This window comes from Centropristis striata, chromosome 11, assembly GCF_030273125.1.
Source record: "Centropristis striata isolate RG_2023a ecotype Rhode Island chromosome 11, C.striata_1.0, whole genome shotgun sequence".
NCBI classification, from domain to species: domain Eukaryota; kingdom Metazoa; phylum Chordata; class Actinopteri; order Perciformes; family Serranidae; genus Centropristis; species Centropristis striata.
This window is the reverse complement of record NC_081527.1, coordinates 20927523-20951677: the sequence shown is the minus strand read 5'-3', so window position 1 is coordinate 20951677 and position 24155 is coordinate 20927523. Positions and strand designations below refer to the sequence as shown.

Sequence of the window (24155 nt, the reverse complement as noted above, 5' to 3'; positions counted from 1 at the left end):
CAAAGCACACTTATCAGCTCACTTGTTGGTGGCCCCAAAGTGGTTTTTTTTTTATTTTACAATCTTGGAAAATGTTCTCTTCTCAAAGTCTAAAATGTAGTTTTGAGGCCATTATTTCAGTGTTTTTCTCACACCTTGCATGTAGTGTTTAATCAAATTATGACAGATGGGCCAGGTAACAGCTTGAAAAAACTATAAACATTTCACAAGGATAGTGAAGCCCAGCAGCTCTCAAGCAGGTTAATCCGTGGTGCATCAAAGGCTCAGGTGAGTTTTTTAAATCACCTGCTGGAGTTTTGTAGACTGAGTAAACCTCAGCAACAACAACCCTGACTCTACTAAATACAGTAATTAATGCGCCTGGATTGTGTGGGTGTGTGTGGTATGATGGGTGCACTGGATGCAGGCAGGACGGCTAGCAGATGTCAGCACGCATCGATAAGTTTCCCAGCGTGTTGTTGCAGCGTCATTCTGTTTGAATGAAGTTCAGACTGAGAACTAGCCAACTCTTCGTTCGCGCCCCGGTGGATCCAAACAGGAGAAAAACAAAGAGTTGAGGAAGTAAACGTTTGCCAAATATGCCGGTGTTTACAGGTACGGTGACAATTTAATACAACACATTAATTGCCATTGAGAAAGACAGTAAAAACACGAACTCTTGCACGTGTTTTAGTGCAGTAACGTAAATTGCATTTAGCATGCTAACCTAGCTAGCGCTAGCATGCTAGGCAGTTAGCATGCTAACGTTAGTAGGCAGCCTGTCAGTCATGTTAGGCCACTGGTGGAGTTATTATTAAAATGCAGTACTTGAAGTCAGGAGAACATATAAAGTGTAACACTGTTGTCACGGTTTGTTGATGTAGTTTACCGAATGTTTTTGGTAAAGCCGGCTACGCTAACTGCCATCTGACAAACCAAAAAGCAGCAACTAGCAGCCGCTAAGTGCTAGCTAACACTAGCTAGGTTAGCCAGTTGAGTGTGGTGGTTTAACTAGTTATTTAAAGGCAACGTTTCTCAGCGCAACTGTTTGTATTTAGTCGTATACTTATCAACTCATGGACATGTCTGTTTGTTTTTCCCGGAATGAAATTCACAGTGTAACGCCTTTTTTATCTAGCTCAAGTAGCCTTTGCTAACCAAGCTAGCCAAATCATGAGTGTACACTTTATTAGCCCTTTACTGTTACTGCTCTCAGGGAGACAACACAGCTCATAGAACACGAATTGCCGTATTATCATGATAGTAAGCTTATATTGATTTATAAAATGTCTAATTAGTCTATTCGTGTCATCACATTGACAGGCATACGGATGTAATGTCTGCTTTCACGTTGTGCTTTTAGCTCCATAGTCAGTTTTTAGCTTTCTGATTTCCATTGAGCACTTCACTGTTGCTAACTAGATGCTGTGTCATACATGGCAACAGTTTGATAAAGTTAGGATGTTTCCCAACACCTAGTATTGGGAGGTTAACGTGCGGGGGTGTGCTTTTCCTATTTTTTTTTTTCAGTAAATGTGAAATGGGGCAAAGAGAAGTTTGATGCAGTAGAGCTGAACACTGAGGAGCCACCCATGGTGTTCAAGGCTCAGCTCTTCGCCCTGACAGGAGTTCAGCCAGACAGACAGAAGGTCATGGTGAAGGGAGGCACTCTGAAGGTACTGACATAAACAACAGCCCAGCATCTGCCTGTGAGGTGCATGTGAAAAGTACTTTGCTGCAGGTTTTCTTTTCAGAAAGGCAATTTTCTATATCGTCACCCTGTTAAAATAATCGCCTAACTCATTTTTTCAAGTTTTGCAGGAAACACAAAAAACTTCACCAAAAGTGTAACACATGACATTTATTGATCATTTCACTCAAAAAGGATGTAACAAAGGATGGCTATTGGCATAGTAATAACACTGTGTGTAAATTATGTAACTTAAGAGAAATACATTTTTGCATAACATGCCTTTGTGACTTAAGCAAGATATGGTAACACTTTATTTTGAAGGTGTCTACATGAACAGTCACACAAGCCTGTCAGAAACATGACATGACAAGTACCATGAGCATTAATGTTACTTCAAAGTGTCATTAATGTTCATGACACATCCCATGTCATGTTTATGACACGCTCATGTCACTCTTATGTAGACACCTTCAAAATAAAGTGTTACCGTATCTTGCTTAAGTCACAAATGCACATTAAAAAAATTGCCTAAGTCACATTTTATTTTGACTTAGGCATAATAAATCCGCTTAAGTCACACATTCGACATAGATCATTATCTTAAAGGGGTAAAATCACATGATCTGATCAACTGAGGACGTAGGGGATTTTACCATAGGTGACATAAGCGATTATTTTAACAGTGTGGCGATATACTTATGATGTTGTCAACAAATCCCATGCAAAAGAAAGAGATTGTCTGTATAGTCAAAGTGCATTACAGCATAATAGACTCACATTGTTGTCCTAAAACTATTAAAACACACCAATGAGCAACACCACTGCATGCAGTGACCTGTCCCTGTAAATATTGGAAAGAGTGCCATATATGTATTAATTCAAAGCTGAAAATTGTACCCAACAAACGCAATGTTTACTCCTGTTTGGGTAGCTTGTTTCAAACTTCCATTCCCAGCTGTTGTAGGAATTTGGTTTATTTTGTTTTTATTTATGTATTAAAACATTTTTCTTTACCGCCGACAGGGCAGAGAAGTCATAAAGTATTGAGAGGCATTCAGGCTGCAACTAACGATTATTGTCATTAATTCATCTGCCTTTATTTTCTTGATTAATTGTTTAAAATATGTTCAAGTTGATGTCTTCAAATGGTATTTTGTATCTGGCCATTGGTCCAGAAATCCAAATCTGTTCAGTTAAATACCATGTATGACAGGAAAAGCATAAAACTTTCACATTTAAGAAGGATTCACCACCATGTGTTTGGTTTTATTGCGTAATAAATACTAAAATGGTTAGTCAATAATCTAAGTAGTAATAATTGCAGGTCTATGAGCTGTACTGACACATTATTAGCTTTGTTCTTTTCATGGAATTTTTTTGACGGTAACCAAAAATAACAACAGCCTTATCCTTTAATTGTTTTTAAGAAGCTAACCGACTTCTTGTTCTTGCTCTAGGACGACGAGTGGGGGAACATTAAACTGAAAAATGTGAGTGTTTAAGCCGTACTTGAACACATATAACAAGCACATGTAAGTTGACAGACCTAAATGTCCAAATGCATTTTAATAAATAGGTGAATTTCTGTGTGTTTCAATTATTTTTGAAGGGAATGACTCTGCTGATGATGGGCTCAGCAGAAGCCCTGCCTGAGGAGCCGGCTGTCCGGCCCATGTTTGTAGAGGACATGACTGAGGAGCAGCTGGCCTCAGCGGTGAGTAAGCCTGAAAATTACCACTACGCCAAAAACAAATATGGTAATTGCTGTTTTCTGCACTCACTTGGCCAGTTGAACATGTTTTCTTCGATGTGATGTTTGCCAAGCAGAGAGTATAATGAATTAAATATAGAGTCCATGCTGCTTTTTAGAGATGAGCTTCTTAAAATGAGAAGATTCGTCAGGTCAGCATTTGTGTTGATCTGAGAGATCAAGACGTAGATATGAAAACAACACTTTATAAAAAAAACATTTTTACTGAGGGGGAATTGTGCACAGAAAACTAAATGCATATGGACTACAAATTGCTGTGTCACTTGATACTGTGCTGCTGTTTAGTATACAGTCACGTCTCCTTTAAATGGCAAAGTGTCCTGGTATAAACAGACAGAGTAGCTGATTTGATTTTCTGTGACGATTCCAGTTCTACATTGAAAACCACACAAATGTAAGTATTTAATGCGTTAACAGGTTCCAAAGCAGCTCTCACAGCACTGTAGAGACTTAGCAATAATGAAAACCATGTGGATACGGTAATAAAACCTATAAATGATCTATGAAAATTCGAAGAATGAAAAAAAAGTTTAACAGCAACATTTTTTCCCATGGTTTCAGCTTCATTTTCCATCAGCTTTGTTTTTTGTGTTATAACATGATAATTGTGTGGCAAAATTACTTTAAAATGTGAAATTAACCTTTATCAGTGTAGATTAACTTATTCCTCTCTCTGTTATCGTCAGATGGAGCTGCCTTGTGGGTTGACTAACCTGGGCAACACCTGCTACATGAATGCCACAGTGCAGTGTCTGCGCTCTGTGCCGGAGCTCAAAACTGCGCTCAGAAGGTGGGTCTCAGAATATATTCAGAATTTTAAGAAGTCTTTTTTTGTCTTGTTTGTTTTTCCTTCCCCTGGTGGGTGATGCTGAGATCATCTCTCTCTTTCCTCCCTGCAGGTATACAGGTGCTCTGCGATCTTCAGGGGCAAATGCACCATCACAGTACATCACAGCAGGTTGGAGCCAGAGTGAACTGTTAACTTCGTGAAATCACAGGCAAATATAAATGTCTTCTTAAACTGACCAATGCATATGCAAACATCATGTATGTATCTTTGCATCCTCAGCCCTTCGTGACTTGTATGAGACCATGGAGAAGACCTCATCTAGCCTGCCACCCATTATTTTGCTGCAGTTCCTTCACATGGCCTTCCCACAGTTTGCTGAGAAGGGGGACCAGGGACAGTACCTCCAGCAGGTCAGAAACGCTTCACTACAGTTACTGTCACAGAAGTGTATATACCCATGTCATGTGTCTTGTTCCTACATTCTTGTAATAAACTTTGAATGAAAATATCAGGATATGTTCTCATTTCTTGGCATTGTTTTCCTCTTTCTTTTTTGTTTGTTCTGTCAGGATGCCAACGAGTGTTGGCTGCAGATGATGAGAGTGCTTCAGCAAAAGTTGGAGCCGCTAGAGCCAGAGACTCCCATGGAGGTAAAAAATCTGTTGTTTTTCGACAAAGATGATTGTGTGATGGATGGAAGTTAGTTGAAGACCATTAACATGTTCTATTTTGCTTTTTGTCTTTATAATATTTAGACCGAGTCAGGGAGCGGAGCTGCCTCTGTCTCTACAAAGAAGAACTTAATTGACCAGTATTTTGGTGTCGAATTTGAAACTTCGTATCCTTGCAGCGAGCATTTGTTGGACACATCTGTCAACATGTCATATCTTGGTTCAGTATTATTTAGTCATAAAGAGTCATAGTTGTGTGTAAAAGGTCTCCCCGCTGTGTGACATCACTCTACTAGGCTTTTTCTTAACTCTCCTCTTCAGTATGAAATGCACAGAGTCTGAGGAGGAGGAGCCAATCAAGGGCAAAGAAAGCCAGCTTCAGCTCAGCTGCTTCATCAACCAAGAAGTCAAATACCTAGCAACAGGGCTAAGGCTGGTATGTACCGACAGCTGAATATATTTTTATATGAAGTGAAACAAAGGAGGGTGTGTTAAGATGAGAAGACACTATGTCTTTGTAAAACGTGCTAATCTGAAATATGTTATTCATTCAAGTTTATAATTATGCGTTTTTATTCTAAAATGTAAGCTTTTCTCAAGCACTTTCAAGGTATCTAAACCAAAGATTTCCAAATATATATATTGACTATTTTACCAGCATCATCATATTAACTTTGATTGTATCTTTTCATCATGATTATTTAATGTTTGCTAATGTCCACAGTATAATGCTCATTGAAATTTAAGCATAGTGCTAACCTTGAAAAACCTTGAGAAACCTTTTAGGACTCTGCACGAACCCTGTGTACTTTAATGTTTGTCCAGAGAGAAATAAATAAATAAATACAGCATACATAAGACAAATTGAAATGCAGTTGGTTTGTTTTCTTCAAGGTAACCAGGATTAAATCATGTTTCTGTCTGTTTTCTCTCTGCAGAGACTGCAGGAAGAAATCACAAAAATGTCTCCATCCTTGGACAGAAATGCTCTGTATATAAAATCTGTAAGTTTTTCCATGCCTGTAATTTCTCTTGGACATTTGAAAGAAGTGGTCTTGTCTACTGCTACATTTACAAAAATGAGTTGAAATGTTTTCTTCCTCTTCCTCCAGTCAAAACTCAGCCGCCTCCCTGCCTACATGACTGTTCAGATGGTCAGATTTTTCTACAAAGAGAAGGAGTCTGTCAATGCAAAAGTCCTTAAGGTTTGTCTTCTCAATCTGTAATTTATAACAGGGCTCACTGTGAATGGCCATTAAAAAGTCTAACGCAGTGTTTGTTTGTTTTTTAAGGACGTCAAGTTCCCGCTCATGCTGGACGTCTATGAGCTGTGCACTGCGGATCTCCAGGAGAAAATGCTGCCAATCAGGTCAAAGTTCAAGGAGGTAGAGGACAAGAAGCTAGAGAAACAGCAGCAGAAGGTAAGGCAGATTGATAGAAGTCCTTTTTTTTTAATTGTCTCAGTACAGTTCATGCTCATCTTGGTAGCAGAAAGCCTTATCACACAGCAAAATTACCAGTTCTGTAGTGTCTCATGTATTTCTTTCTACTTCTTTTTTAACTAGGTGGTGAAGAAGCCAGATGCAGCAAAAGTAAAATATGAGCCTTTCTCCTTCCCTGATGGTATGTTGGGACATCCACACTGAAACCCTGCCAAACACACAAATACACCACGTTATTGTTCATGTAATGTATTTATCACAATACATATTTGGGGACAATTTCAGCATTAAAGAAGTATGCATTCCTCCATGAATATTTCATCCATAAGAAAGCTGATTACAGAGATTCTAGTTGATGATGAAGTTGATTCATTCTGGGCTTATTCATTCTAAAAAACACATCATTATAGGTACATTTTTAGATGTTTGGATTTATTTGTTTGTTTTTAGATAAATAATTTTTAAATTTAGTGTTGAAAAGGTCGATAAAATATCGGCCAAAATGGCCGATATGGGCCTTTTGACCAATTGTGGAAGAGAGAAATTAGCTATATGGCAGCTGATATATTTATTTTTGAGCTAAAATGAAAATTTTTCTATGAAGATTCTGCACCAAGATGACTGCAAAAGTACTCAGAAGGCTGCTTTTTTTAAGCATTTAACTTCATTAAAGAAGATTAACATACATTCAGTGGATTATATTGACAATTGACAATTCTAGAAATGGACATAAATATTTTTTTAAAATTGTATTGCTAAATAAAAAGTATTGCTATGTTCAGTTCCAGTAAAATGCTGACTATTTAAATAGATAATACAAATAAATAAAATGGCTATATAACACAATTTCTAAATCAACCTAAGCACCTATTTTCATTTTGGAAAACATGAACACTGATACTGATTTGTCTGATAGGCCAATAAAATCAGCCGACTTTGGAAATCAGTCTGGCTCTATATTACAGGGCAGAAAGCAGGCAGAAAATACTGTTATGTATTTCACTTACCAAAGATCTAAATCAATTTCTCAAGTCCTTGCAAAGTGTAATTCTGTCCCACAATGCTGAGCACCACACGTAGGCATCTGGCACTATAATGATACACGAGGGTAGATTTTCCCTTTTGTCAAGTTTGGTATTTCAGTCAATTATTATCTAAAGTTGAATGAACTGTGACGTCCTGCTGTCTCCTGCAGACATCGGTTCCAACAACAGTGGCTACTACGACCTGCAGGCTGTGCTGACACACCAAGGCCGCTCCAGCTCATCAGGTCACTATGTGGGATGGGTCAAGAGGAAAGAAGGTAAGCAGTTGTTCCACACACACGCATGTCGTGACTCAGATCAGTCACATATCATAAAAGCACAGAGGCACCTGTTGTACACAGATGTTCAGGAACTAAATGTTTCCCGTGGTCTCTGTCAGATGAGTGGGTCAAGTTCGATGACGACAAGGTGAGCTTGGTGTCTCCAGAGGATATCCTGCGACTGTCTGGCGGCGGGGACTGGCATATAGCATACGTTCTACTGTACGGCCCGCGGCGGCTGGAAATACTCGCAGAGGAACAGTAGCTGTGGAAGATTTCCTAGAAGACAAAGACAACATCCAACACGCGTATAAAATGCCATTTCCAAGCACTGTCTGCATAGATGTGCAATAAAACTGGTGTCTTTAAAGATTTGATGACCTTAATTTTTTTGTTTGTTTTTGTAACCAACACGGATGCTTGTAAAACAAATTCTGTCAAATGGTGTTAAATATTCAACTATAGTGGGCTTTGAAAACGGAGATATGACGAGAGGCAATCTCTGGACTGGATCCTTTTGAAAGGGGATTTTAAGTCTAGCTCTGCAGTTTCATTAAATGTTTTATACACATTGTATATTTTTTAAAGCCTTTGATAAGGTGCTCATATCATAAAAGCAAGATTTTTCTCTTTAGTCATTTAATCAACCTGTACAAAAATGCATAGCCAAGCTGTTGTCCTGGACATTCTGGCTTGTATCTGCAGATGTATTGAGATAAGATTTTCACGTTAACACTGTAAAGACTTGCCCTTGTTCACCTGTTGGCCCTCTGGGAAACTCGGGTTCAATCTCAGGTCTTTTCTTAAGTGCTTGGCTCACGTCATCTCCTGGAATTGTTCTCCAATGTATTGACAGATGAGGTTCTTTCTGCCAAATCTTCACTAATGCTTTTTTGGGGGAAGTGTGCAGGGAACTGGTTTAGAACAGACTGCCCTTGTGATGAACTATGTGTGGTTAAATAAAGACTTGAGATTGAAACGTGATGGTTTACTCAACAAGCCTTGAACATTGTTCTCGCTGACACTGACTTCAGACTTTGACATCCACACCTTTGAAAGGCTAAGCTTCACTTTGTTTCTCCTAAACACCCTGCCACAATGTGTAAGCCCTAACCATCAACACTCTGTAATAAGTTATTGATTGCTTTTCATAGGTGGTGAAAATAAACTGTTATACCAAAATGTGAGACTCTTTAATGTGAGCATAATGAATGGTCTGACAACAGTTTATTAGAAAAAAAACATTTATTGGATTTTTTTACAGTGAAAAAACTTGAGTTTCAACCTTGACTACATACAAAAACGTTAGCCTTCAATTACTTTTTGCATGAAAAAGGATGCTGCAACAATGTAAAGAGGGTACTGATTATTTCTGTAACAAATAATCTACTTTAAGCCTCACTGAGGTTGTCTGCAATCTGGGTGAAGCCTGCAGCATTGAGAGCTGCGACCAGGCTCTCCACAGTAGCTTGTGTTCCCTCTCTGTCCTGCCAGGCTACTAGCAGCAGTTTTGCCTGCATGTCAACATCTTCGCTGTCTGTTTCTATCTCTCGCATCTCCGCCGCCTTCATCTCCAAATGAGACGCCAGCGTCTTCCACTGGGCGCCCAGTTTGGCTGCGATGTCGTCCATCTGCTGGTTTGTCACCATCTTGCTCTGTATGCTCGGACCTGAAAGACACAATAGGGAGGATAAAAATAGACTCTTGATCTATAAAGGGCGGACATGAACGGACGCAAGGAGGATGAGGTGGTCTAAGGCAGTAGTTCTCAACCTTTTTGAGTCGTGACCCCCAATTTAACATGCATGTTGTCCATGACCCCCGCTCACTAAACACAATCTGACACGCACAGTTCAGATCACCCAAAAAAGAAACAAAATGACCAAATAAGACACGAATGGACCACAAAATGATAAAAAAAAAGACACTAAATGACCAAAGAAAAGACACAAATTGACCAAAAAAGACAAAATGTCAAAAAAAGAAACAAAAAGACACAAATTGACCACAAAATGATAAAAAAAAAGACACAAAATGACCAAAAAAAAGACACAAAATGACAAAAAAAGAAACAAAATGACCTAAAAGGACACAATGACCAAAAAAGACACAAAATGACAAAAAAAACCCCACAATGACCAAAAAAAGACATTAAGTGACCAAAAAGATTAAAACACATGAACACTTTAACACAGTGGAAACAGAGCTGACTTCCAAAATGATTTGGCAACCCCCAGAAATCATCTCGCGACCCCAATTGGGTTCCCGACCCCAAGGTTGAGAATAGCTGGTCTAAAGCAGCTACAAGGAGTTTTAACTGCTTATGAAAAAAAATCCTCTATTTGACCTACAAAAGCAAATGACTATCAGTGAGACAATTGGCTATTTGTATATAGTTAATGCCTTGTCAGATTCCCCTCAAAATCAGACAAAACACAGACCTGAATGGCCCGTGTTTACATTTTCACAGGCAAAGTTTGGCAGTGAATATTTTTTAGCCAGTTAATAAGAAAGAATTTCTTTGACATAATATTTAGTGGGGCAGGAACAGCAAAGACAAAAAGAAAATAATTGACCGAAGAAGAAAAAAGCTACAGTGATAGCTCTGGGGAAAGCTTTGGTTAATCAACAGATGGAAAGTATTCAAAACTGATCCTGAGACGGGTCTCTTCCTCCAAGACGGGTATGTAACATGTCTATTAAATGTATCATATTATATATATTATGGTTCTACATGAATATGTTTATACTTGTGGCTAAAATAAAGTTTAGGACCCAAAAAAAATACAGGTCAAGCCAGGGGAAGGACAAACAAAAGGAAAAGGTGTTAAATCTTTGAATTTGCATGCTGGGATATAAATAAATGTATATTTATGTATATATTCCGAGAGAAAATCTTTATTTTAAGATAATGAATTCCTCTCCTATATTAGTTGTTCACCTTCAAACAGTGATGGATATGAAAAAAAAGTGTGATATATGGCGGATATCACCCTAAACAAAAATGTACCGTGTTGAAAATTCAAACTCACTGTCATTGCCGTCTTTGAGAAGATTGTCTCCATTATCATCGTCGTCCTCTTCTCCTGTCTTGATCTCTTCAGAGGGAATATCCTTCTGCATTTATACAAAGAAAATCATTATATATCAGTGTTTGACCACAGTTTATGGCCATCATGCATGCATTGTATAACGATTAATACTGTTAAAAGTTATTAAAAAGAACCTCACCGGCAGTTCTTTGGCCAATTTGCTGACCATGCTGTCGAGGTAGTCCGCCAGGCTCTTGAACTTCTGGTTAGTTGGTTGAAAGAAGTGTGGACTTCTCCTGGACAGCAGCCTCAGAGCACGCCAGCCGTAGTTTGGGTTCCGCACAACCCTGCGTTCATTTATGGGAAGAAACAGAAGAGTCACACAAGGCAAGGCAAGTTTATTTATATAGCACCATTCGGACACAGGGACATTCAAAGTGCTTTACAGGGGCAAGATAAAAATACATGAAACACATTAGAAGACATTTAAAAGCGAATAAAAAAAAAAAAAAAAAGTAAATGTATAAAACATTTAAGAGCGAATGAATAAAAAATTACAGGTTAAAATGGAAACAGAAAAGTCTTCAGACTTGATTTAAAAGAGCTTAGAGCTGAGAGTTGCAGCAGACCTCACAAACTCATACCAAGAAGAAAACTGGGAATTATTGTTTTTTTGCATTACGAACTTACTTGTACTCGTCCTCCACCATGTTAGCAGGGTCGGCCTGTTCAATGGCCTCGGCAAAGAATTCATCCAGTGATGGCATGAACTCCCTGAATGAAAGACATCGGATGTAAACAAACAAGACCAAAACAAATGATATGCACTAAAAGGTGAACATGGTGCTTTGTCTTCTACACCGCTGACCTGCTGTCTGACTTGCAGGCCTCCATGTTGTCGTGGTTCAGGTTCCACAGTCGAGTCAACTCATCACTAACGAAACACAGAAGAGTGTGAGTGAGTAATGGAAGCAAACTCCACAGTGAGTCATACCACTTAAGCTGAGTTCATGAAACAAACACTGCAGTTTGAACCCGAGGCTTAAAAAGATAGTTCAGATTATTTGAAGTGGAGTTGTATGAGGTACCAACCAACAGTCAGTGCTTTAAGAGAGCATAGGACTGCTCATGTAAACTTAAAAACAGGACAGCAAGGTAAAGGAGGGAAACTATTCTAAATATACACTACTGGTCAAAAGTTTCAGAACACACCAACTTTTCCAGAATTTAATTGAAAATGATGCAGTTTAATGTCTCAGTGTACTCTGAAATGAATGCACATTTGCAACATTTAAAATTCTTTGAGCATGATAGTGTTTTGAGAGTAAAAAAAAAGATTCAAAATCACATTTTACTAAAAAGACACAAAATGACTAAAAAAAGACACAAAATGACCAAAAAAAAGACACCAAAAGACACAAAATGACTAAAAAAAGACACAAAATTACCAAAAAAAAGACACCAAAAGACACAAAATGACTAAAAAAAGACACAAAATTACCAAAAAAAGACACCAAAAGACACAAAATGACTAAAAAAAGACACAAAATTACCAAAAAAAGACACAAAATGACTTACAAAGACATGAAAAGAATTCAAAAATGGACAAAATAGCCCTAGACTCCATAGAGTTAAGTTGTTAACCCATTTCTTGTTCCCTGAAACCTGTATAATTCTGAAATGTACGTTATATTTTACCTTTTTTTATTTACCTCTGGCAGTTCACCACTTACCTTCGTACCCTTTAAAGCTGTTGATTTGACTTGAACTGCTTGATCTTCAATAAAAAAAAAAATGGAAAAATTGGGGTGTTCTAAAACTTTTGACCGGTAGTGTATATCACCAACACTTAAATCCACAGCAGTACATTCCATGCCTGTACTCCTGTCTGCCTCTATATACTGGGGGCATGCCGACCGCCATCTACTGTAGGCAGCACGCCGACGATGGAAGTACCTCATACAACTCCAAACTATCCCCTTTATATATATATATTTTTAAAAAACAGTATTAGATGACATACTTTCCCATGAAAATCTTGCAGTCCGGCCCTTTTCCAAGGAAGTCTTCAGGAGCTTGTCTTTTCCTGGTGGGTCTTTTGGGTTTGTCATCTACTGTCCTGTTAAAAGGGGAACAAGTAGGACAAACGGTCATTTGACATGCTAACCCAGGCTCACACACCACATTTGTCTTTTGTTGTGAAAATGGACTAATCCAGGGGTGGTCAACCTGTGGCTCCAGAGCCTCATGTGGCTCTTTAGGCCGCCTGCAGGGGCTCCCCGTGGCTGAGACAAAAAAATGATATATATATTTTTACATTAAAATTTTAATTTATCGATGGTGTAGACCTATTTGTATTCTTCAATTGTAAAATTGTATAGCCTTTTTACTGCATATTAAAAAAGTTTAGACATTTAAGTCAACTAAAATGTGTTTCATAGCTTACGAAAGTCTCCGGCCCGGCGCCTTAACCTTTAAGTTTTGTCAACTTTGAGTTTAGTTTTGAGTTGTCCTAGATAGACTAGTTTTCAATAATCATATTAATAATGCTCAATATGACTATTAATAATGTTGGCAGGCTAATTTAGACTTATTAGGCTGTTTAATTTTCATTTTAGGCTCAATATAAGGTTTGCGGCTCCATTCCGCAATTTTCTCTCTCTTTTTTTGGCTAACAGTGGCTCTTTAGTTCGTAAAGGTTGCCCACCCCTGGACTAATCAATAATGAATCATGATCACAAGTTTCTTACCTTTCTTTCACAAAGCTCGGGCATCCCTCATTCTTCCAGCCGTTCCAGTTCTCCTCTGTGTTGAGGATATGCTGTCAAGAAGAGCAGTTCTAGTGTCAGTAGTGTATGGACAACTCTCACAGCAAACTTGACAGAATGTGTACAGGGAAGTAATAATAGCATTCCCAAAGCATGTCTTACCTCAACCATGGTGGCAAATTTATCTCCGTCAGGTGGAATCTCCCTCAGCAGCTACAGAAGAACAGTCACAGATTAATACAGGTTGACTTTTCTCTCTCTGGACACAACAACAATCAAAAACTGTCTAACTGGCACCTATTCTACAATCTTTACAAATCAAACCAAAATTATTAGCACAGCTAGATGTTGCTGTTGGTAATTTTAGTGTGTTGGCCCTTTCAAAGTCCCTACTGTACATATCTTCAGATCCAGGTAAATATTAACATCATACACGCCTTTAATTACAGTAATGTCTTATGTAAGTGTGATTTAAGACTGACCTGATAAACCAGTTTAGTTGTCTCTTCAATCCACGTAGTCTGATCATCATTCAGAATGCAGCTGGAGCTGCACAGGGATGAAGACATAAAATGTTAACACCCAACAATTATTTCTATAGTGTTGGACAAGGTCATTTCAGAGAGATGCTTCACCTTTTAAACTTGACCTGACCCTTCAGGTACTGGAAGAGGATGAGGTACTGCAGTAGGATGTGCCGCCTGAAGTTGCTGTCGCTGAGCTGCAAGTCCATCAGCTGGAAAACGAATAGCAAAGAGAAACAAGTGAGGTGAAGCCCAACCCCATATGTTTGCATAAATACAAATGAAGACATTCAATACAGATTCAATCAGTGGCGTATACAAAAACACACGGCAGCTTGTTGTTTTCCGAGAGGAATGTAATTCCTCAGCCAGCCGTTAAACAGAACAGAACAATTCACGCAAAAGAAAAGCATAAACAACAATGGTCTTGTACAGCAGGTTAAGTCAATACATTGTTTTTTTTTTTTTTGGGGGGGGGGGGGGGGGGGGGGGGGGGGGGGGTTTATAAGGCAAAATCTTAAACCTGAACGCCCTGATTCAGACATATGCTACCTCACGACCGCTGCGCTCTTCCAATGAACGGCGCCTGGCTCTGCCCCCCGTTGGTCCAAGACAATCCAGACTCTTTGCACTTCTTGTTCCCTGCTGGTGGAACACACTACCAGTTCCTACCAGAGCAGGGGCGTCCCTCTCTACCTTTAAAAAACTCCTGAAGACCCAGCTCTTCAGAGAGCATCTTCTCTCCTAGCACCACATGATAATTCTACTCCTCAAAGAATTGTCACTAGCACTTATTGATGCACTAATAGCTCTTATTGCACTATACCTTGATTGTTTGCTTTTACTCTTCCTGTAAGTCCCTTTGGATAAAAGCGTCTGCTAAATGACTAAATGTAAATGTAAGTTATGACTCCTTATAGTTTTCTGAAATTTTAAGCCATAAGCCCTTGCAAATCCAGGTTTACAAGTTAAGCTTGACACGCCTCTTATGCCAAGTTACAGTTACTAACATAAGAGTGGACAGTGACTGCTCAAAGGAGGGGTCAATTATTTTTGGCCTAAAAAAAAGAGTTTTCTCACCTTCTCACTTGTTAGAAACTTTGCAAAGTAGACGTGCTCTCTCCCAGATGCTCTCAGCTCCTCCAGCTTGCTCTTGGAAGCCTGCATGTCATCCAATTTATAGCTCTTGAACACTGCCAAGGTCTCATCTGAGAACTGTGCGTGACAAAAAGCAATTTCATATCGACAGTGAGTCATGGTCTTTCAGCATCCAATTTGGTGTTTGTTTCGAGCTGACGAAATTGGAGAGAAAGGGAGCTAAATATCCTCTGCTTTTACGACCAAATGCATTACCTTGAGAAATGTCATCCAAGAGAATTTATCGTAACACTGCACAGGGTTTCTGAAGTAGTCCTGCAGCGTCCAGAACTTTCTGTACAGGTTGTAGTCGATTGGAATGGAACTGAAAGCAAACACAGACCGAGTTTTCATTAACATAAAAACAGCAGCAAGTACAAGTGTCATTTATTTATATTTGTTTTGTATTTTAGAGCACTTTAGACACTTTCACTCACCATGGTGCAGGAGCATCATCCTCTCCCATCTCTCCTTCCTCCACCTCCATGCCGTCTTCTTTTTCTTCTGTGTGCTATAAAACAAAGAACCATATATATATAAGATGAAATAAAAATTCTCAGATTGAATTTGTAATTCTCACAATCATTATCAACTATATATACAGTACAGGCCAAAAGTTTGGACACACCTTCTCATTCAATGCGTTTTTCTTTATTTTCATGACTATTTACATTGTAGATTCTCACTGAAGGCATCAAAACTATGAATGAACACATATGGAATTATAAACTTAACAAAAAAGTGTGAAATAACTGAAAACATGTCTTGTATTTTAGATTCCTCAAAGTGGCCACCCTTTGCTTACTAGAATATAAGACATGTTTTCAGTTATTTCACACTTTTTTGTTAAGTACATAATTCCACATGTGTTCATTAATAGTTTTGATGAATCTACAATGTAAATAGTCATGAAAATAAAGGAAACACATTGAATGAGAAGGTGTGTCCAAACTTTTGGCCTGTACTGTGTATATATATATATATATATATATATATATATATATATATATATATATAAATAAAACTTTACCTTCTGGCCGAGAGTGCTTTCCTGTTCATTTTTGTTGAACACTGTTATATTGTCCAGATTAAACTGGCTCTGTAGATTGAGACCTGGAACAAACACAAATGGAAGTACAATAAAAAATGTTAAACCTGACCAGATCGGGACATGGTGGCAATATATTATAAACTATCATGCAAAACATCCATGGGGGGTTGATGCTGCGTCTTTTTCCTCTAAAGACAACATACTGTACACAAATGCTGTGTTTACCTGATTTTTCAGACAGAGGGAAGAGGCGTGCCAGGAACAGCTGGATTCGCCCACAGAATACAGTATTCTGGGATTTGGACAGCCTCCTCAAAAGATCTACACAGATTGAGATGTGTGTTACAATCAGAGCTGACTTTTAAACATAAAAGGTCTTGTGCATTAACAACAATGACAAACTATCCTTACCATTACACATCCTCAACAAGTAGTTCTTCCCAGCAGTGTAAAAGGAGTTCTAGGAAAGAGAAAGTAGAGACATAGTGATCCAATGATCTATAACAGTGGTTCCCAAACTTTTTTTGCCATGCACCCCCTTCTATGTCCCAGCCGGGTTGATGCACCCCCAATCCCCCACACCATTAAAAGAAAACAAAGTGCAATACGCTTTTTTATAACCATATTAAAAGGCGGCGTGTTTAATCATGCTCTAAGGACCAGAACACACATGTAATAAAATAATCACTATCACAAAAATGCGCTCTCGCATTTGAATTAATCTGAAACACAGTAGCAGTTTCAATAAAATGCAACAAAATTATTCGCAAACTTTCACTTTTAAGAGCAAAGAGGATGATGACAGGCTCAGGATCAGAGGCAGCAAGCACATAAGTTGGGGAAAATGTAATATGTTAATAATGTTAATATTTTTAGCCGCGTTAAACAAAAATTGCAGAAAGTTTAAATGACCATTTATCAATTAATATTACAGTTTTTGATTTAACATTTTATAAAGTAAATGCTTTATTTACACGTCTTTATTGTGTGTGGGGGGAAAAATTGAATTGTGTAATTATCAGACCGCCATTAAATTTTTCATCTTGCGCACCCCCTAGCAGAAGCTCGCGCACCCCCAGGGGTCCACGCACCACACTTTGGAAATCCCTGATCTATAAGATGCTGGAAACATGTACTTTCTACTGTCTTTACCGAGATGTTTATTTACCGATTTCCAGGTGGAAACATTCTCCTCAACAAAAGAGAAGATTTTGTCACATTGGTCGAGAGGAAGACAGTCAAGCACATCTCCAAGCAGAACAAAAGGAGTCGTAGCAGAACAGATACCTGCAGGAAGAGAGAGAGACAAGACACTAAAAGCTTGTTCATAAGTCTGAAACTTTGTGTACACTGTGGTACAGTTTGGTTGTAGTGGACACCCAGTCTGTACTGATCTGATGCACATCATGACAACAATATCAGTGACATTAATGTAGGCATTATTTGCAGCAGTAGCAATGACAGATACATGTATTAAGTATAACATTTAAGATATACTTCAGGTTAGAACACATGCAGAACTACAATGAAATTCAGTTGGCAAATTATGAAGTGTAAAAGCAGAGCAGCTGGGCCATTTTAACTTACGTTTAAGTCTTTGAAGATAAATGTGAAAATACTTTTGATATATTGTGTTGAACAAAAGAAAAAAATCCAGTAGAAGTTCAGAATTATGGATCATATCAAAGATTCATCTAAAAAACATTAATGAATGATTTTAATTTAAACTAAAGGAAACAAACTTTATGGAAAAGGCAAAACTTTTTACATGTAATCCCATGGTGGGTGGGCAATTTGAATGGTATTGCTCATTCATTGTATTCAATGTTACAAGAGAAACAGTATGGACCTTGTTTACAATTCCATTTGATTAATCTGCTCAATAATATCATGACTAAATTGCATATTCATAAATCCACATTTTTTAACAAAAAGCCAAACTGTACAAAAGCCACAGTATATCAAGGAAAACATTTTATCCTTTTCTGATGGACTAACAAAAATGCTTTTAAACGTATAACCACTGCGAGTTTTAGAATGTAGTTATTTAACTTTATAATTAGAATTTTCTTTTCTTTTACATCCTTTTGTCCCCCTGGTGTGTTTAAAATAAAACGTTAGATTTCGTCTGTACACACAAGGTTTCTAAGACTTGTTCTATAATTTTTGATAAAATAAAGTAGATTTTTACCTTCTGTAACGGCATTAATACTCAGGTAGATGAGAGACAAGTATTCATCACAGCTCGTCTTCTGCTCAACCTGCAGACAACAACACAACATGTTTAGGCTGGTTCATGCAACGAAGTTTATAGAAACACACTGAGAATATCGTCACACTGTTAAAATAATCGCCTATGTCATTTTTTTGTCAAAATTGTTTTGTTTTTTTGCCTAAATCATCTCCTCATGACGCCTCATGATGGTAAAATCCCCTACATCCTCAGTTGATCAGATCATGTGATTTTACCCCTTTAAGATAATGGCCTATGTCAAGTGTGTGACTTAAGCGGATTTATTATGCCTAAGTCAAAATAAAATGTGGCTTAGGCAATTTTTTAAACATGCCTTTGTGACTTAAGCAAGATATGGAAACATTTTATTTTGAAGGTGTCTACATAAGAGTGACATGAGCGTGTCATAAACATGACATGGGATGTGTCATGAACATTAATGACACTTTGAAGTAACATTAATGCGCATGATACTTGTCATGTCATGTTTCTGACAGGCTTGTGTGACTCTTATGTAGACACCTTCAAAATAAAGTGTTTCCATATCTTGCTTAAGTCACAAAGGCATGTTATGCAAAAAGTATTTCTCTTAAGTTACATAATTTACATACATTGTTATTACTATGCCAATAGCCATCCTTTGTTACATCCTTTTTGAGTGAAATGATCAATAAATGTCATATGTTACACTTTTGGTGAAGTTTTTTTGTGTTTCCTGTAAAACTTGAAAAAACGAGTTAGGCGAATATTTTAACAGGGTGACGATATGTGCCCATTGATCTACTTACAAGCTGGTCTCCAAGCACTCCCCGCAGAGCCTGGTCCAGTGTGGTCTTCTTTTCAGCTTCACTGTAACAACAGTGACAACAGACCGTTAACTTCAGTCACAAAACTACCCATGTGATATGTATTCACAGCTCACACAGAGGCTAAATCAACATTACTTACTTTCCAGGGAACTGGTTGAAAGCATTTACCAAAGGTTTGCTGGTTTTACCAACCAGGGCATGTCTGGCGGACGCCTGTGGGTGTGTAAGAGGACATTTAAGAGAGAAAATGCGTCGTTAGAAAGCGTTTTGTTAGCTTATCTTAGCATCGGCTAACGTTGCCTGCTATGAGAACACAAGCTAACAGAACAAACAGTAACGGTAACTGACAGTAACGAGAACGCTACACGGCTACGGTGTTAGTACTAGCTTAAAGTATATAATAACACCTGTTTTCATTTTTAGAAAAGCAATCCCGTGATTTCTCACCGTGAATTTGTCTTTAGCGTCGACAAAATTAAATAAGGACGGCGACATCTTTACAGTTCTACAACCGGAAATGTCGTTGAACGTTTTCCGGTTTCTTCCGTTTGGAGGGCTGCACCCATAGACATATATATGTCTATGGGTGCAGCCAGGAGCTGATCATATCAAATCATATCATATCATATCATATCATTTCATTTCATTTCATTTCATATCATATCGTTTCATATCATATCATATCATATCATATCATATCATATCATATCATATCGTTTCATATCATATCATATCACATCATCTATACAAATTCAGACTTAAATAAATGTATTCCTCACTATTATAATCTCCAATATTGCTCTTGTCTCCAGTCAGCTTCTTTTGGGTATATTTGGTATATTTTTGTACTTGTAAAATGTGTATTTTTACACAAGTTGAGACTAAAATTATCGTTTTACTCATTATTATCTCAAATATCGTTCCTGTCATCTTGTGTGCAATCTGCTACTTTTGAAGATATTTTTGGAACTTGTATAATCTTTTTAAAAATATGTTTTTTAATCTTTATTGACACACAGTAAGTAACTTACTTCTTTGGGAGATATTTTGCACTTGTATAATATGAATTTTGTCATAAAATATATTTTTTGTTTAATATCACAGCTGACCTGTAACATTATTACTGGTAATAATTAGTCTGTCTAGACACATGCATTAATCTGCTCAGCAACTAAATTATATTTAATCCCCCCCCCCCCCCTTTTTTTGCCTCACGGTTAAACCAGAATTAATGCAGCAAGGTCTGCACCACCTACCACTAGTCTTTGTAAGAGGAGCAACAACTTCCTCCATCATACATAAATCTAATATGTTGCACATCATGTTTAATCTTAAAAAACAAAACTAACAAACACAGTTACAGCACCAAGATGGTTGTAGTCAAATTATAAAATTTGGAGAGAGTTCTTCATACACCAGATAAAAACATTAAGGAATATGGTTTTAAAAAACTGCTTTGAAATAAATGTGTGAAACCATCATGAATGTGTAGAAGCAAGACCTGACACTGCGCATGACGTTGGTATCACTCAGACATGGTTGTAAATTGTCGATATTGGGGGCTTCATTTACTTCTGTCTGAAAGACCTGAGTGAAAAGGAAAGTTATAATTTATTGTCATGTAAGGAAAGGGTATTAGTCTCACTGTAATTTGTTAGTTGGTGATGTAACTGGGATTGAGTGTGAACATGCAGGCCTAAATCCATTTAGCCCAGAGGGCGGCAGTGTTGGACTCTTTTTTTTCTCCGCTGTGGTTTAAACTGTCAGATCACACACTGCACGTGCACACATGTAGTACTAAAAGGTGACTGTGTGTGTGTGTGTGTGTGTTTGTGTGTGTCTGTGTGTGTGTCTGTGTGTGTGTGTGTGTGTGTGTGTCTGTGTGTGTGTGTGTGTGTGTGTGTGTGTGTCTGTGTCTGTGTGTCTCTGTGTGTGTGTACGTGCTGTACCCATGGCAGGATAAACCTGAAATCCACCCTTTCCTGATGATAATCCCTGCAGCCTTTTACATAACATGGTCATGCAGCTACCAACATAACACCTATGTCTTTTTAATTGCGCTCATTTAATAGATTTATTTTTAAAACTTGACTGAAATGAAAAGGCTCAGTGTTATATTACTCATTAACTGTTGGTCAGGTGATGTCACGTTGTATGTGCCCTCAGGGTTCTGGTTCAGGACACGGTGACAGTCATTTGGTATGTAATGTTTATGAGTCGGCTTCTCAGAGATCACAAGTGTGTGTTTAAACTGCTGTGTGTTACGGTCATACAGTTTAAATTACAACTTTTTATTTTTTATTTTATCAGATTTACTTTTCAAAAATGTCAGACAGCACATTAGGACCAGGGGAGTGATAAGCTATGTCAATAATTAAAGGCCCAATCAGTCATTAAAAAAAAAAAAAAAAAAGATATAATAATTTATTCAAGGTGTATTCATGTAGAATTGATAATTTTGTAGGTTTAGTTGAACATGTCTTTTTTTAGAATCAGAATCAGACTTTTAAGAAATGTGTTTGCTTTATAAACATTATTGATGCAATCAAACTTTTAACAACACTAGAAAAAAAAACTTTTTTTGATTTTGTTATTGCTGAGAGTTCATCTGTTCTCCAAAACTACGTTAATCAATTTAACATCAACATAAGTTTAACAGCAGTTTTCTACTCCGCTTTAACTTTGACTGAACCAATATAAAACCTTGCGGCCTGTTTTGATGTGTGTTTACCAAGCAATTTCACGGGTCAGGGCCTCTGAAGTAACTTGTAGCAGTGGGACCGTTCACCTTCAGCACCCTCTGACTCGTGTTTATAGCCGTGCCATTAAATGAACACAAAGGTGTTGTGCTGATGATTGGACAAAAACACTAAAGCTGGTAAAATATAGGCCAGTAGTGTCACGTACAAAGAGCTGAGGGCTCGTTTTCATCACATCTTTGTGGTCGCAGGGGTCATAAAAAAGTGGAAGTGAGAACTGTTTTACTCTGCAGTTTTGCCTGGCACCTTGTTTCTCAGAAGAAGGGTTGTGCACGCAGTTAACGAGATATCTAACTGCCCCCCTCTGGCACCCCCCTGCAGCCCCCCTTTCTGACACAGCGTTTATTGAAACATTGCCAAAAGCTGATGAAAAGCAGAGAGGGAGTGAACATGGCAAGTAGCTCACAGATAAGAGCCCAACATCAGTCAGTAAGTTGAGACGGGGTGACGAGGGGGGTTAAGGTTAACCCATAAGAACCCACGGTGACACCCATGTAACAAACACTTTAAATCTTCTAGAATCTCCCATATTCAGCTTTATGTTTCACCTTAACTCATTAAATCCCTAAGTGGCTGTGACTGGAAACAGAAATCTAAAAAAGTAGCTAATTTTTAAAAGCTTTTGTTTTTTTACCAGGCTAAGTTTAAACCCATTTAACAATTCTTTTTTAGGCATTTTTACTGCTTTATTGGATAGAGACAGATAGAAAGGGGGAGACAGATGGGAAGACATGCAGCAAAGGGACCTCAGGCCGGATTCGAACTCGGGTCCGCTGCAGCAAGCACACGGCTTTCATGGTAAGCCATCTACCAGTGTGAGCCACCGAGACGCCCCCATTTTACAATTCTAATATGTTAATAAGGTGTCCTTTTTTGCAATTAACCTGCTTTGACTATATTTCCTGAACAAATTAATATAAAACAAGTTACAAAAATATCGCTGTAACGCATACGTCACATCGGGCTTTTAACCTAAAAATCGTCATGGAAAACCTGATGTTGTCACAATGACAAATATGGTAATAGGCCACTCAGTTATTTGCACTATTTAAACAAATCTGGAAAGGAATTTGTTGCACTATTAATGTCACAATTTTGATATATGTTGTGAAGATGCAAAGAAAAATGCAAATCGAGTTTATTGATTTTAAAATAAGAAATATCATAAACATAAATACCATAAACGCCCAATGTATCGTATATGTCACATCACAGATCTTTGACATTTAGGGGTAGTATTTTTTTAAAAACATTATAAATGTGTTCTATGTGCTCCACTTGGTCTCTGGTATATCCCCCATCATTTTCCTTTAAGGATAAATAGGTCTGGGTTCTTATGGGTTAAAGATGGTGGGAGATGTTACTCTCTATATGTATATATGTTTGTCTCTTACTCTCTATTTTTTTAGTCACAACTCCCATAAAGGAGTAGGTTCAGAGACAGCTTTTTCCCCAGGGCTATCTCTGAACTGAACTCCACAAGGACAATTTACTGAACAATATCTGAGGACACATTTTTAAGCACAGCCCATGTAAAAAGTAAATTTTGTTTTATTTTATTTATTTATTCTATTTTTATTTTTTTCGTGTATGTATATATATATATATATATATATATATATATATATATTGAGTTTCTTATTTTGCACCAATGGGAGTTGCACTCCAATTTCGTTGTGTATATATACAATGACAATAAAGGCTATTCTATTCTAAAGTCTTTCTGTCTTTCTTCTATTTCTTCTGAAGACTTAAACCTTTAGGAATTTGTCATAAATATATGATTTTTGTTTAAACAAAAAAGGCTAAATAATTCCCTAAAACAACTGGGCACTGTAGCTTTCTGCAAATATTAGTGAAAATGGAGTAAATAGTGCATTCATTTGGGAGTATTTTCAGTTGCGGATTAATACAGATTTGCAGAGTTAGTATTTACAGCAGCAGGAGGTTGTATGTGGGATTTGGCTGGATATAAACAACAGTTGTCATGTTCATTGAGTGCAACAGTGTGGCTCATTAATGTGTTTTTGATAGTTTAAGCTTTTTGGCACAGATACATTTGGACAGGAGGGTCAATTAATTGATGGTTTTGATCTTTCTATTGGATTTGTTAACAATAAAAATACATAAAATATTGCCAGCCTTATCTTTAATTATATTGCTAGCAATTTGCAAAGTGAAAACTGGTTT

General features: G+C 37.7%; 2 protein-coding genes across 2 annotated transcripts; one reads left to right on the top strand and one right to left on the bottom strand.

The window, feature by feature from the left end:
- The first annotated feature begins 149 nt into the window (after nt 1-149).
- Nucleotides 150-8834, top strand: usp14 (ubiquitin specific peptidase 14 (tRNA-guanine transglycosylase)). Its single transcript, XM_059345224.1, has 17 exons — nt 150-267; nt 407-594; nt 1510-1655; nt 3130-3162; nt 3282-3386; nt 4130-4233; nt 4343-4401; nt 4513-4643; nt 4803-4883; nt 4989-5071; nt 5226-5340; nt 5843-5908; nt 6017-6109; nt 6197-6325; nt 6470-6527; nt 7542-7649; nt 7772-8834. Exons 2-17 carry the CDS (start codon nt 579-581, stop codon nt 7915-7917), a joined length of 1473 nt encoding a protein of 490 aa, XP_059201207.1. The 5' UTR covers nt 150-267; nt 407-578; the 3' UTR covers nt 7918-8834.
- A 44-nt stretch (nt 8835-8878) lies between these two features.
- thoc1 (THO complex 1) lies at nt 8879-19765 on the bottom strand. Its single transcript, XM_059344519.1, has 21 exons — nt 19654-19765; nt 19346-19419; nt 19186-19246; nt 18356-18425; nt 17333-17451; nt 16576-16624; nt 16390-16485; nt 16144-16226; nt 15551-15624; nt 15330-15438; nt 15057-15191; nt 14088-14188; nt 13935-14001; nt 13615-13665; nt 13435-13505; nt 12708-12803; nt 11553-11618; nt 11375-11458; nt 10884-11031; nt 10685-10769; nt 8879-9321 (listed from the first exon to the last, which is right to left on the bottom strand). The coding sequence occupies exons 1-21, from the start codon at nt 19699-19701 to the stop codon at nt 9044-9046; spliced, it is 1965 nt and encodes a 654-aa protein (XP_059200502.1). The 5' UTR covers nt 19702-19765; the 3' UTR covers nt 8879-9043.
- Between the last annotated feature and the right edge of the window lie 4390 nt (nt 19766-24155).